The sequence below is a fragment of the Jaculus jaculus genome, chromosome 6 (assembly GCF_020740685.1).
Source record: "Jaculus jaculus isolate mJacJac1 chromosome 6, mJacJac1.mat.Y.cur, whole genome shotgun sequence".
NCBI classification, from domain to species: Eukaryota; Metazoa; Chordata; class Mammalia; order Rodentia; family Dipodidae; genus Jaculus; species Jaculus jaculus.
Genome location: NC_059107.1, coordinates 29,072,989 through 29,087,230, shown reverse-complemented (window position 1 = coordinate 29,087,230; position 14,242 = coordinate 29,072,989). Strand labels below are relative to the sequence as shown.

The following is a 14,242-nucleotide window of genomic DNA, read 5'->3' as shown; positions in this document are numbered from 1 at the left end:
TTTGAAATTCCTGCTATCACCCAGCTTAAAGAGGCCATCTGGGAGAGAAAGAGCTTGAGGAGGAGAGTTGAGGAGGGTTGGTCAGTGGGAGAAGAGAACCATGGGCCACAGAAGCAGAATGTCTCCACAAGAATGGGAAGAGCAAGCTGTTCACTTACAGTAGGATTGTATTCAGAAAGTGAAATCGTCTGATTTTGAAATATCCTAAGTCATAAATGTATATGATATGTATATCATAAATGTATATGATCTGTGCAGCTTCCCTAAACAACATAGCTTGGCAACACTGGGCTCTGTGGAGTCACTTCCCCTCTGGTCATAGGGCTACCAGGGTGGCATGGGCTGCCACTGTCCAGCAGAGAGAACCTCTGCTTCAGGTTTCTGGGAAGGATCAAAATGAGACATTCCAAATTCAGTTTCTGCTGAGTGGGTAAAGCTGATGAGGTCCAGGTGAGATGGGGATCATCTCTCTGAGAGCCCAAAGAAATAAGGTCAGTACCTTTAGTTGCAAACAGAGGGGACAAGGTCTTTTGCAATGGAGATGGGGCTCTAGAAAACTAGCACTCCCACATGGGGATGCTTTTGAGGAAAAAAATGGCTTTGCTAAAAATTGGAACAGAAGAGGAGGGCTCATATGCCAGGCATTGGACTTGATTGTTCTTGGGCTTGTCTCCAAGCTAAAAAAATGTTTTTATTAGAAAACTATCCAAGACACAACAATATTTCATCAGAGTTCAGAGGTAAACCAGGGTATGGATTTGAAGAGAGCACCCTGGCTCCAACTTGGCCCGAATTCAGCATCTTCTAACACCGTCACTGCAAATGGGATATGTGCATATTTGAAATAAAGATCACCTGTATAGCAACCAAATTATAGAAATGAAGTCCTGTGGCCAAAAACTAAGATCACCTATATTACGTAAGTTCGTTACATGTTATGTATACATATATTTGAAGCTCATGTCAGTGAAATCCTACAGTATATAAAAAGTCCTTGGGGCCAGGCGTGGTGGTGCACCCCTTTAATCCCAGCACTTGGGAGACTGAGGTAAGAGGGTCACTGTGAATTCGAGGCCACCCTGAGACTACATAATAAATACATAGCCCTGCCTGGGCTAGAGTGGGACCCAAACTGGAAACACCAAAGAAAAAGAAAAAAAAAATGTCTTTTAGGGGTCTGATTTCTTTTGTTTAACATGATGCCAATGGGATTCACTTGTGGACCTGCAAGATTTTCATGTTAAATTTGTGCTTTATGAACAGGCCATGTGTCCATCCTCCTCTTGGTGGACATTTGGCTTGTCCCCAGTTTGAAGCCATTATTAATATATCTGCTTAGAATGTTCTTACATGCTATCTTTTGATGGATCCCATATACATATATGGCCAACTTCCCATTGATCCCTAGGAAATATATGGATTTTGGTATGCTTATATAGTATCTGTCTATCTTACAAAATTCTAATAGATTTTGGTTCACTTTTAATTGCTTTTCTTGGAAGACATTTGTATCAGATACAAAGCTTATCATCTCAAGCAGCAGAATAGATATATCAAATTGGATCAGGGCTTATGGGCTGGAAAGATGGCTTAGCAGTTAAGACTGTTGTCTGCAAAGCCTAAGAACCAAGGTTCAATTCCCCAGTACCCATGTAAGCCAGATATACAAGGTGGCACATATGTCTGAAGTTCATTTTTAGTGGCTAGAGGCCCTAGTACACCCATTTCTGTCTCTCTCTCTCTCTCTCTCTTTCTCTGTGCCTCTTTCTTTTTCTTCCAATAAATAAATACAAAAAATAGATCAGGGTTTACAGTATGTATTTGCCCTATTACTGGCTTCAAGCAATGTGTGTGTGGCAGTTACTTACCAGAAGTAGCAGAAGGAAGGAAAGTGTTAATTTCAGCTCACAGTTTCAGAAGGATGTTTCGCCATGGTAGGGAAAGCATGGCAGAGCCGAAAACTGCACATCACATCTTGTCACATCAGCTAGAAGGAAGCAGCAAGAATGAACAGCTGTGAACATCCAGTGGGCTGCAATAACAAACCTCAAGGTCTGTCCCTAAGGAACACATATCCACTAGCAAGGGTCCTCCTTCCAAAGGCTCCACCACTATCCCTAATTGCCTCTAGGTGGGGACATGAGCCTATGTGGGTACATTTCATTGAAACTGCCACAGTGTGGTCTAGAGGAAAATTATATCATCAGGCCAGACATCATTTTGTGCTGCCTCTGTTTCCTCCTGGTTCCCTATAGCAGTTAAGTCTGTCCCACAGCATCCAATGGGAAAGCATCTTCCTAGGAACACTCACAGAAACAAGGAGGCCTTCCCCCACAAGGCCCTAGTCAATGCTTCCTCACATCTCATTGGCTCAAACTGAGTGACATGGCTCATCATTAAGGGAGGAGTAGATCCCACCAAACTACAAGGCTGCCACATAGTGAGGAAGGGTGAGTTTCTAAAAGGAGCATTGCCTGGGGAGATGGCTCAGTGGATAAAGTGCTTGGCTCTAGAAGAAACATCATGGAGCTTTTGATGGAGGAAGAGAAGAGATGCTCACTTTGGGGTAAATAACCTCCTACCCATGACCATGCAAGCAATCCTAAAGAAATTCAGTGGGTTTTTTAAAAGGCATGAAAGTAAGATGAGGATTAATGGGAAAGGCAAAGGGTGTTAATGAGAGGGGGGAAAAGAAAGAATTGGAAGAATAAGATTAAAATACATTATGTACATATATGAAAATGTCAAAAAATGGGAAAAATAGCAGCTTCCAAGATTTCTCAGTGATGAAAGCTACTTTCGTGCAAAGTCTGCAAGCCTGAGTTCAAGTCCCCAGTCCCCTCTTAAACTCAGATGCACAATGTGGCACATGTGTCTGGAGCTTGTTTGTAGCAGTGGAAAGAGTCCCTGGTGTGTCCATTCTCTCTCTCTCCATATATATATATGATAAACTTGTATAAATGGAAAAAAATAAAAATTCAAAAATGTTTACTGTTGGGACTATTAAAGTGATGTCTATTAATTATTATTCATTGTCTCATCTAAACATTAATATTTTTAATTCTATCAATTGGTTCAGCATGTAGCCAGAATATAGCATCCTTTCCATTCGCACAATCTAGGAAGGACACAGAAGCAAATGTACCTTCACATCTGGTATGTGAGGTAAGGTGCTGGAGACCAGGCTGTGGGTGGTAGATATTAGGCAGGAAGGGATCCAAGAGGTAGGGGAGACAGGCTTAGCAAAATGGGAAGGAGGACTCCCTTCCTATTGCATTCTTAAGGCAACACGGATTGCTTGCATCACAGATTCTGTAAGACAGCCTGAGAATGGGTCACTTAGGTCCTCTGCTCAGGATCTCAAAATCTGAAGTCAGATGATGGCTGGGCTCCATTCTCATCTGGCACTTGGATCTTCTTCAAGCTCTTTCTTGCAAGAATTCAGTTCCTTGTGGCTGCAGAACTAAAGTCTTCAGTGTCTTGTTGACTGTCACTGGGACTCAGGTCTCAACTTTGTAGCTCTGTCATAGCATGGCAGGTTAGTGCATCAAGCCAGTGGAGGGTCTCTGTGCAGCCCTCCAGTGCTTTCTGAGATCTTCTAAGCATGAGACGGACTCCGCCCCAGAATGTAAGAACACACAAATAGTGGCGCCTCCCTCCCTTCCCTTCTCTCACAAGCCCTTGCCTGAGTTTGATTGCACTGCTTCCCTAGTGAAAGAAGCCAGAGGCTATCTTTTTGTTGTTGAGAGGAGGGGACCGCCAAGAGAGCGGGACACAGCAGTAAGGTCAGGCCAGGGGGCACTCCATATGAAGCAGGGCCCAGAGTCTCCCGACCAGCTGGTTAAGTGCCGCATGTCAGATGCTCAGTTCATCGTAGTGATCTCTCCTTTCGTCTGGGCTACGTGGTGTTGACATCGGGGCTCACGGGCCTTTCCCACTGCACAGAGACTTGGTTTAAAACACTCATCCCTTTCATTTCACCTCGTAAAGGGTTAAGTAGGGGTTATGATTACAATTGCTGTCCATGTTCTCAGGTGGGGCCTGAAGGCTCAGGCAGTTTCGGTGCTCCTCTCTGTGCTGCCGCACATGGCAACAGCTACTGATGATCCATCAGCTTTCCTGTGCTCCCACTCTGCCTGCACAGTGGGACTGAGTTCCATAAGTGCCTCGTCACGTTGACAGCACATCGTCTTAAGAGACGTTAGTAAGATAAGATGGTACCATAGGCTGAACAGACTTCTATATTTTTCTTCCACAAGCTCCCAAATCATATGGAAATGGGTTAATTAAGGCTAACAAAGGACAAGTGCTCTAATCATGCTAACATGACATAACTCATCTCTAGAGTCCAAACCGGAAATGGTCTAACCATTTAACAAAGGTAAATTATAGTGCACATGCATAGTGAAACATACTACATTAAAAATCAAAATGAAGAGCTGGGGTATCAGTAAGAGAGAATTTCATGTGCCTAGCTGACACTGGCCCTGGCTTTCCTACCCAGAACCACCTAACCAACCAACCAAAGCCATATATTGGTATACATTGAAAACTAGAAGACTTGAAAAGGACATAGCACTCTATAGCCAAGGTGGAGTATAGACTAGATCCTAATGTATGAATTGATTTAATCAAAACAGGGTATATATTGTGTACATATATGTGTATACGTAGTATGCACAAGCAGATGGTAAGGTAAAATCAAAACTGTGACCAATGTTTGCTGGAATGTGAAAGCATTATATGTCATTTGAAATTTTTCTGGTGTGTGTTTGGAAGGAGGGTATTTATTTCTTGATTTTTATGAGCTAGATATCAAATTCTGGTATGACAGAAAAGAAACAGGGGAGAGAAATGCTTTAAGTCTCCACTCATGACGACTCTGTTTGAACATTTCAGGTGATTGTGAAGACAAGAACAGAGTACCAACCAGAACAGAAGAACAAAGGGAAGTTCCGGGTGCCAAAGATAGCAGAATTTACGGTCAGTTTCTTTTTTCTTAATTTTTTAAAATTATTGACAACTTTCATAATTATACAATAAACCATGATAATTCCCTCCCCCCTCACTTTCCCCTTCACAACTCCACTCTCCATCATATCCACCTCCCCCTCTCAATCAGTCTCTCATTTATTTTGATGTCATCATCTTTTCCTCCTATTATGATGGTCTTGTGTAGGTAGTGTCAGGCACTGTGAGGTCATGGATATCCAGGCCATTTTGTGTCTGGCAGAGTGCATTGTAAGCAGTCCTAGCCTTCCTTTGGCTCTTAAATGCTTCCTGCCACATCTTCTGGACCCTGAGCTTTGGAAGGTGTGATAGAGATGTTTCAATGCTGAGCATTCCTCTGACACTTCGTCACCACCATCTGAAAAGAGAAGCTTCTCTAAACAAAAGTGAGAGTGGCATTATTATATGGGTATGAACATTAAGAAAAGTGCTTACTGGGCAGTTTGGTGTGCATAATATATGCATTTAACCAAACATCAGTATGCATTATACCCTTAGAGCTAATGACTTCCCCCATCTTAGGCTTTCAGTATCAGGCATGTATTCCCTCCCATGGAGCAGGCCTCCAGTCCAATTAGAGAGCAGCTGGTTTTCCCCAAAACAGACATGCCACTATTGCACCTGTTGGCTCATTTGGCCTGGCTGGCCAAACTTAAAGCTTGCAGCATACACTGTTGTTTATCTCCAGTGATGACTTCTCTGTCTCCCATGGAGCTGCATGCAGTATAGTTTCTTCAGAAAACATATTTTATTTATTTATTTGAGAGAAAGAGGGTGAGAGAGAGAGAAAGAGAATGGGCATGCCAGGGTCTCCAGCTACTGCAAACAAACTCCAGATTCATGCACCCCCTTGTGTATCTGGCTTATGTGGGTCCTGGAGAATTGAACCAAGATCCTTTGGCTTTGCAGGCAAATGCCTTAACTGCTAAGACATCTCTCTAGCCCCAGTATAGTTTTTACCAGCCTCCTGTAAGCTAGTCAATAGGGAAGAGCTTTACAGCTCAGCTTCAACAAGATTTCTCAATGACTTTGCAGCCCAAGTATGTGGAGTCTTCAACAATAGGGTCTTTGCATTTATTCCTAGTGGGAAACTAAGAGCCTTGTCAATGGCCTGTAATGTTTTGGGGACATCAGGGACCTCCCTGGTCAATAACTCAATGGAAGGTATCCCATCCCTGGCACTGAAAATTTTCTAGTAACAATCTATGGCTTCTGTATGCACCATTTTCCAAAAAAGTAGGTTTCCATATGACTTATTCATACCCTCTTAGATTTTGATTAACCCTTCCCCCACCCTTCATTTACTCAATCTCTTCTCCTGACATCACTTAGTCCTTTCTGCCCATCTGCTCTTTTCTGCTCATCTACTTACATATATACAATACCTTCCTCTTAAGTCCTCCTCTCTCCTCCCTCCCTTGTATCTCCTTTCTAACTTACTGGCCTCTGCTACCTAGTTTTATTCCAACTCACATACAAGTCCTAACATTTGTAGCTAAGATCCACATATGAAAGAGAACATGCAGTGCTTGGCTTTCTGGACCTAGATTACCTCACCAAATATAACTCTTTCCAGGTCCACCAATTTCCCTGAAAATTTCATAATTTCATTTTTCTTTACTGCTGAATAGAACTCTATTATATAAATGTATCACACCTTCATTATCCACTCATCAGTTGAATGACATCTAGGATGGTTTCATTTCCTAGCTATTGTGAATAGAACAGCAATAAACATGGATTGCAAGTGTCTCCAAGGTAGTGCAATGAGTCCTTAGCATATATACCTGGGAGTTCTATAATTGAGTCATACGGTAAACCTATTTTCAGCTGCCTTAGGAACTTCCACACTGATTTCCACAATAGCCGCACCAGATTACAGTCCCCTCAACAGTGTAGAAGGTTCCTTTTCTTCTGCATCCTTGCCAGCATTTATTGACATTTGATTTCTCGATAATAGCCATTCTGACAGGAGTGAAATGAAATCTCAAAGTAGTTTTAATCTGCATTTCCCTGATGGCCACGCATGTAGAACATTTCTTAGATATTTATATGGCATCTGTGTATCTTCTTTTGAGAATTCTCTATTTAGTTCCCAAGCCCATTTTTAATTGGGTTGTTTGATGTGTTATTATTTAGTTTTCTGGGTTCTTTGTATATCCTGTATATTAATCCTCTGTCAGATATATAGCTGGCAAAGATTTTCTCCCATTCTGTAGGTTGCCTCTTTGCTTATGATCAGTTTCTTGATAAGGTAACACAAGGGACCACTGCAGAGTGAGAAAGTGAACAGGCTATTTCTGGGGGACTTCTGAAGCCATACGCTCTTTATCGTTGAGGTTACTCAAAGGACAAGTGCCCTACTCATGCTATCTTATATTCTAGAATATTCTGACGAATTTTCTAAGTGATAAATATCTTTTATTAGTATCATTTTTACTGTCCATTCCTTCCTTATTTTTCACTACAATCTTCAGAAAATATGACAGAAATGTACAGAGAAACACAAACTAGTCAATGGTTAAGGTTGAAACAAAGACAAAGGAAAGAAGAGCTGACTTCTTGGTGGTACAAACCTAACGATTGCTTTTGTGTTTCTTGGTGGAGGGTCACCAGAAAGACTGGCTGTGAAGTTTATGGCTTATGGAAGCTATGATACATGCTATAAGGATAAAAGGGAAAAGCTGCAGGGAAGTGTGGGGGCGAAGTTAACACCCAGGAGCTATTAATTTAGGAGAGCACAGCTTATGTAAAGGCACCTAGGCTTGAAGGAAGCTTCATCAGGAACAAGGCTGGGTTCTCTGGTTGGGAAGAAAGCAGGTGAGTCAAGGAAAGTGGCGAGGGTGCAGACAGTGTTGAGCTTTGTGGGCTGTTGAGATAAATCCCGAGGTGGGTCTGAATTTGGTGGATTAGAAAAATCACAGTGTCTTTTACCTGACCAATGGAGAATAGTGGTCAAGAGGGAGATAGAGAATTATTAAGCTAAGTAAAACTCAACAGTTCAGACAAGGTTTAGTGACAGGCAGACCAAAAGGCAATTAGGAGTCAAATGCAGCCATGGAACGGACGAGTGGGTCTGTGGCTGGAGATTGGGAACAGGCTGGTTGAATTTGTCTTGTTTACCTGTTGTATTAGCTAGATGTCACAAGCAGATCAATGAACTTTATTTCTCTAGTGGAGGTGGTATTGTGGTAACTGTGAGAATGGAATATATGAAAATTGCTGAGGCTCAAACAGAATGGATTTCATAATGAATCAGGCTATTTGGTGTCCACTGGTGACCACTGGGGATGGGCAGCTTTGAAACAACCCTGGGTTGGTCATTTGAGGACTGAGTTGGGTGCATGGATAAACATAGTGGTGTTTTTCTGCTCTTGAAAGTTTTCTTCGCACTAAATCTATAGTAGAGCAGCTGGCAGGGTGAGCCTGAGGATTTATGAGGAAACACAGTTTTGAGCCGATGGCTAGGGTTGACACAAACACCGAAAAGACCGAGGCAAAGGCAAGCTGATGTCATGGTGGTACAAACCTGACAGATAGTTTTTCATGTCCTGGTGGAGGGGAATGTGCACTCATGGGGAGTGGATGTCAGCTTTTTCCGAAGGTGGGGACTATTCATTACTGTCACTTCAACTTCTGTCCCACAGAGATTGAGGGCCTAGCTCCAGCTACACACAGGAATGAACTTGTGCCTGCAGGAATGAGCAGAGGTCTGAGGGAAAGCTGAGGGTCTTAGTGACAGCATGGGCACCAGGCCTGATGTCAGAGGTCGCAATACATATGCCTAGGGTGACATACAAGAATATTCACTTGGACAATGTTAGACTCTCTAAGTCTCTCTCTTGATTCCATTAGTAAAAACCTACCTCTATGATAGAATGTTTTATGATTTCTTAAGAATCACCTGTTTTCAAAGAGTTGTTTATTCTGAATATAGGCTCATGGTACAGTTACATCTCTTTACAGTTATTTTTTCTTTTTCTTTCCCAATTTTATACAACTTATGGGCTTGTGTTGTTGCAATAAGCAGACAAAAATGAGAATTATTTAAATATATTTTGATCCTTTACCAAATGGAGTATTAAGGCTTTTTAATGGAAACATTCTTTACCCAACAGCCATATTAAACAATGGCTATGAAGACATGTAATAATTTGGGCAAGAAATGTTGAATTTAAAAAAAAAAAGCAGAGATTAAAATAGTACATGTTCTAGAACTGAAATTATAACCCCTCCCCCCAAATAAAAAAAACAGAGGAAAAGCAGTATAGAAAGATGTGTATTAAAATATTGTCTGGCTGTATTACCAGGGGTGGGATAGGGCCATGTTTGCCTCTGCTAAGACTGGCTCACCGTGTTTACTGTGACTCTCACAAACTGCAGTCTGTATTCAGCCTCAGTCACGTTTTCTCCAGTCATAGTTACTTACCATAGTCAACAGAGAGCCAAAAAAATGAATTGGAAAGTTCCAGAAATAAATCCTTCAGTTACAAATATATACCATTCTGACTAACACAATGAAATCTCATGCTGCCCTACTATGTCCAGCCCTCAGCTGTGTGCTGTGTGCACCCCTTGCTTCTCATAGTGAATGAGAATATATCTGTTTTAATGAGAATAGTATCTGTTTTAATTATCAGACTGTCTGTCATGTTATCACAGTACCTATGTTCAAATTGTGCTTATTTTATGTACAATAGCCCCAAAACATAAAAACCAGAATGTTACAGTGAAAATGTGCAGCTGTGAAATGTTTCCATAGATGAAAATAAGGCAAAAATTCTTGACTTGCTTAACGAGGAAGAAAAAAATGTATGCTGATGTTACTAAGATATATGGTGTTTCATTGTTAATCTTTTATTGTGCTTGATTTACAAACTAAACTTTCTTTTAGGTATACATGTGTAGGAAACACACAGCCAGATTATACGTATAAGCTGAAGTCCCAGGCATCCACTGGGAGGTCAATCCCCTTATATACTCCCCTATATCTCAAAAGGGAACTATGGCTCAGTGGGAAAATGCATGCTACTCCCCCCTACCCACTGCCACTTCCCAGTGGCAGAGCTGACACCAAAGCTGAGCTTGCCTGGCCTTTCTTTCCAGCCATGTTGCCTGCAGTAGGTAATTGCCACTTAGAGTAGATGAGTCAGCTAAGCAAACAGATCAACTCTGCCAGGCTCCAGGCCTATGGAAGTCCCCCAGCACAGTTTGGCCCAGTTGGCCCTGGAGGTTGGGAAGAAAGAAGCTTGTGGTTTCTTGGCAGCCTATCGTTAGCACCAAGTGTCAGGTGTAGGTGGGAAAGGGCCCTATCTTTTGGAACAAAATAAAACAAAAAAGAAATGGAGGAATGAAGCAGATTCTCATTTGCTTATGCAAAGCTTGAAGAGTTAATTAGCATGGTTTTCTGCTGTCGTCGGAGAGCTCCCTCCGGGCTGTGTAGAGAAAGCATCTGCTGTCTGGAGCGCAGGGTGAGAAGGAGGGAGGAGGCTGTGGTGGTAATGAGGAAGTCTGAGGGTCTTGCTGAGTTAGCGCTGGGGCTCAGGGATCCAGGGGAGGCTGTTATGGGAGTAAAATCACAGAACTTGTTTCTCCTTGGAGATGCAGTTGGGAGACTCCTTGGTGCAGGTTCCTTGGAGTGGGCCTGGGGCAGACCTTCCACCAATGCAGTAGGCTGAGCCAAAAAAAAAAATAGTCAGCCGTCATGGTGGGTGGAGAAGGCAACCTTGCCACCAGTACTAGATATTTACTAATTACTGTAACAAATACCTGACAGGAAATAGCTTAAGGAAGGAAAAGGTTTATTCTTCCTTTAGTTTCAAGGGGACACATTTCACTGTGGTGGAGAAGACAGCAGAGCATCAGGAGCAGGAGGCCATTTGATCACATTACATTTAGTGAGGATGTCGAGTGTGAACAGAAAGCCAAGTCAGGCTATGAAAACTCAAGGCCTGCTCCCAGAAACTCACTTCCTCCAGCAAGGCTCCACTTTGTCATCACTCTGCAACTTTCCTAAGCAGCTCTACTAGCTAAGGTCCAAGTATTTAAACACATGAGCCCATGGGGAATGTTTTACATTCAAAGCATCGTGCTACCTTTAAGGCTAGCTAGTGTGTCTGGAGCTAAGGATGGGGATTTCAGCTAGAGAAGCGAGGCTGGAAGATAGATTTTACAGTTAGCCTTAGAGAGCTTGGTGCTGGTAAAGGGTTGCTGGATCTCTTCCCTATGAGCCATACTGCCCAGGGCTGAGGTAACCTTAGGAATGACAAGGAGCTAACCCCCAGCCATCTCAGTTACTTTATGGAGGTGAAATAGCTTGTGACTTCAAATTTCAAGACTGGTCTGGAGAGAGCAGTTCATAGGAAGAGGGAGAAAGGGAGAAGAAAGCAGGGAGAAAGATGAGCAGAGAAAGACTGGCTTCTAAAACCATCAGAGCTCTTGCTGTCATTGTAAAAGGCCATAGACCCAAAGCTCATTTTCAGCAGGCTAATTTGAGCAAATGGGAACATGTAGAGAGGAGCTTTCCTTCCTGGGTATTGGGAGCTGGAACTGCAGCTAACAGTGATTTTCCTGTGGAAGGTGTCTATAGCAGTCACCTGCTTGTTGCTGGGACAAAACACTTGACCAGAAGCAGCATGTGGGAGGAAAGGGTTTATTTTGTCTTAGGTTTGAGGGGAAGCTACCCTGTGGTGTGGAAAGCATGATAGGCTTGAGCTAGGGTCCTGGGTCACATGCCCACATAAACAGGAAGGAAGTAGTTCTAATGAGTAGCTAGCTAACACCCAGTATGGCTGGACTAATAAGCCTCAAGATCCACCCCACTGGGATACACCTCCTCCAGCAAGGCTCTGCTTCCCAAATTGCCATCGGCTGGGGACCAAGCATTCAGATCACATGAGTCTATGAGAGACATTTCCTTCAAATCACCACAGTGTTCGTGCTCTGGAAAGTTCTGGGTACTGTGAAAAGTTCTGGGTCTATGGAAACACTGGTGTTCTGGAAGTTGCTGGGAAGTTCTGGTACTCTACAGGTTGTGATGCACTGGGAAGAGTGGGTACTCTCCATCAGACTGGTGCTGGGAAGTGCTGGTGACATGAAAGAAGCTGAAATCACACAGGGCATTGGTTCTGGGCAGAATGTTGGTGCTATGGAGGGTGCTGGAGGTACAGAAAGAGGTGGTACTTTGGAAGGTGCTGGAGAAATCTAAGTTTCCGGTATTGGAGAAGGTACTGGGGGTGTAGAGGTAATGAGCACTGCTGCTATGAAGATGTGGTGATTTGGGTGCCACTGAGGGTTCGGGTGCCACCAACAATGCTGGCACTAATGCTCTTGAAAGTGGCCTTGCTGTGGAAGACGTTGGTGTTGTGGAAGACAGTGATGCTTTGGAAGGTACTATTGTTCTAGGAGGTATGGATGCTATGCACAGCACTGTTCGTGTGGCAGATACTGGTGCTGTGGAAGTGCTGGTGGTCTGGAGGGTGCTGTTGCTGTGGAGGGTGTTGGTGCTGTGGAGAGTGTGGGTGCTGTGGAGGTGGTGGTGCTATGGAAGTGGTCTTTACTAAAGAACTAAGTGTAGATAGGCTATTATTAAAATCAGACAACCACCAAAAATAAAAATAAATAAGAGATACACCCCCCTCCATTTATGTCAGACCTAACATTATTTGGTGTTGATTTCCTACTGTTTCTCCCATTCACCCGTCTGTGTTCTTGCTCTCTTCCCTGCTGTGACTGGCACTTTCTGTATGCTGTCCACTGGACAGCTTCAGAAGACCCAGCTAGAGGGATTACCTCTCCATCTGCCGGGGGGGTGGGAGGAGACCAGGCTCAGAGATACAGGATGGCTTACCCTTGGTCCGTACTAAGCAGGCTCTGGATATATGGGCTGTCTCCCCAAGTGCAACTAGCCCGGGGTGTGCAGTGTGGGAAAGGCTACCCGTGGGAGGCTGCTGCTGAGTGGAAGAAGTCCCCAGTTACATGGGACTTGCTGCTTAGGACAAGCTGCTGAGCTGCCATACCTTCCAGCTGCCTGTTAATTTCCACGCAATGAAGTCAAGTGACGGGATCTCTGTCTCGGACCTCAGTCCTGCTCACCTTGCCTTTAACAGCATTAGGACAAGAGATGTGGAGAAACATTGAAACCAGCCTTCCAGTGCCAGTTGCAGCAGCCTTTGGGAAAGTCTACACTGCTTGTCCTCTATCTGTTCCCATTCAGTAGTGTTGCCTCCTGTCCTATCTCCTCCTAGGCCCTTTTAGCTCCATTCTCAGCCTCCCTGGGGTATTCTCTCTGTCCCACAGTATCCCCTTCAGCCTCATTCCCCAAGAGTCTAGCCAGTGTCTTGCCAGCAGGCTAAATACTCAAAGACGTCCTTAATAAATGAGGATGTGCGAGAGCAAACAAATGAAATCCCTGTGGCCGACCAAGGAATTCCACATTAATAAAGCCCGGCTTTGACTGCCTGATTTTCAATATCTGTAAATTATCACTCTCAGAAGCCTTGAACTCCATGAGGAAGTTGGTGTGAGGTGAATCATCCTACCATTAAATTGGGGTTTTAGCTTTCCTTGTGACCTTCTCATTGATGACATGCTCATATTATCATCTTCTTTCTGACCACTCCCCTCCCCCATTCCTAGGGATGTGAGAGATCATTTATAGTTTTGTCATTCAATTCTACTGATTTTTCAGAACCCAGAGACTGCCTTCCATTGGTGGGATTCTAATATTTAGTGACTGCAGTGACTAAAGATAAGAGATTTTACTTTATGATCTGTTGTCTTGGTTTTTATTGCTGTCCATTTTTTTTTTCTTTGAGGAATGCTTTTAGGCAAGTTATTAAAAACACTGCCTGCTTGGAATTGGAGTCACAATCTGGCATAGAAAGAATTTGTACACTTGACGGAGGAAGGCTAAAATAGTATTTAAAGTTTGTTATTTAACTTCTAGAAAGATTTTTATTAAAAAATAAGGATAGCCTGGCATGGTGGTGCACACCTTTAATCCCAGCACTTGGGAGGTAGAGGTAGGAGGATCACCGTGAGTTTGAGGCTACCCTGAGACTCCATAGTGAATTCCAGGTCAGCCTGGATTAGAGCGAAACCCTACCTCAAAAAATCAAAATAAATAAGTAAATAAGGATAAAGATACTGGCTTCTATTATTATTACTATTATTGGAACAGATCTGTTACCGTCTCATTGCTGGGACAAAACACACAACCCAAAGAAGCCTA

The 14,242-nt window shown here is 43.2% G+C and overlaps 1 protein-coding gene across 2 annotated transcripts in view; it reads left to right on the top strand.

Moving 5' to 3' along the window:
• The window catches only part of Nsg2 (neuronal vesicle trafficking associated 2), a 70,168-nt gene that overhangs the window by 13,953 nt on the left and 41,973 nt on the right, over nt 1–14,242 (top strand). For both annotated transcript variants that reach the window (XM_004665008.2, XM_045153369.1), the window contains exon 3: nt 4,900–4,983. In XM_004665008.2, the coding sequence (XP_004665065.1) occupies nt 4,900–4,983 (84 nt within the window). The remainder of the gene's footprint in view (nt 1–4,899; nt 4,984–14,242) is intronic.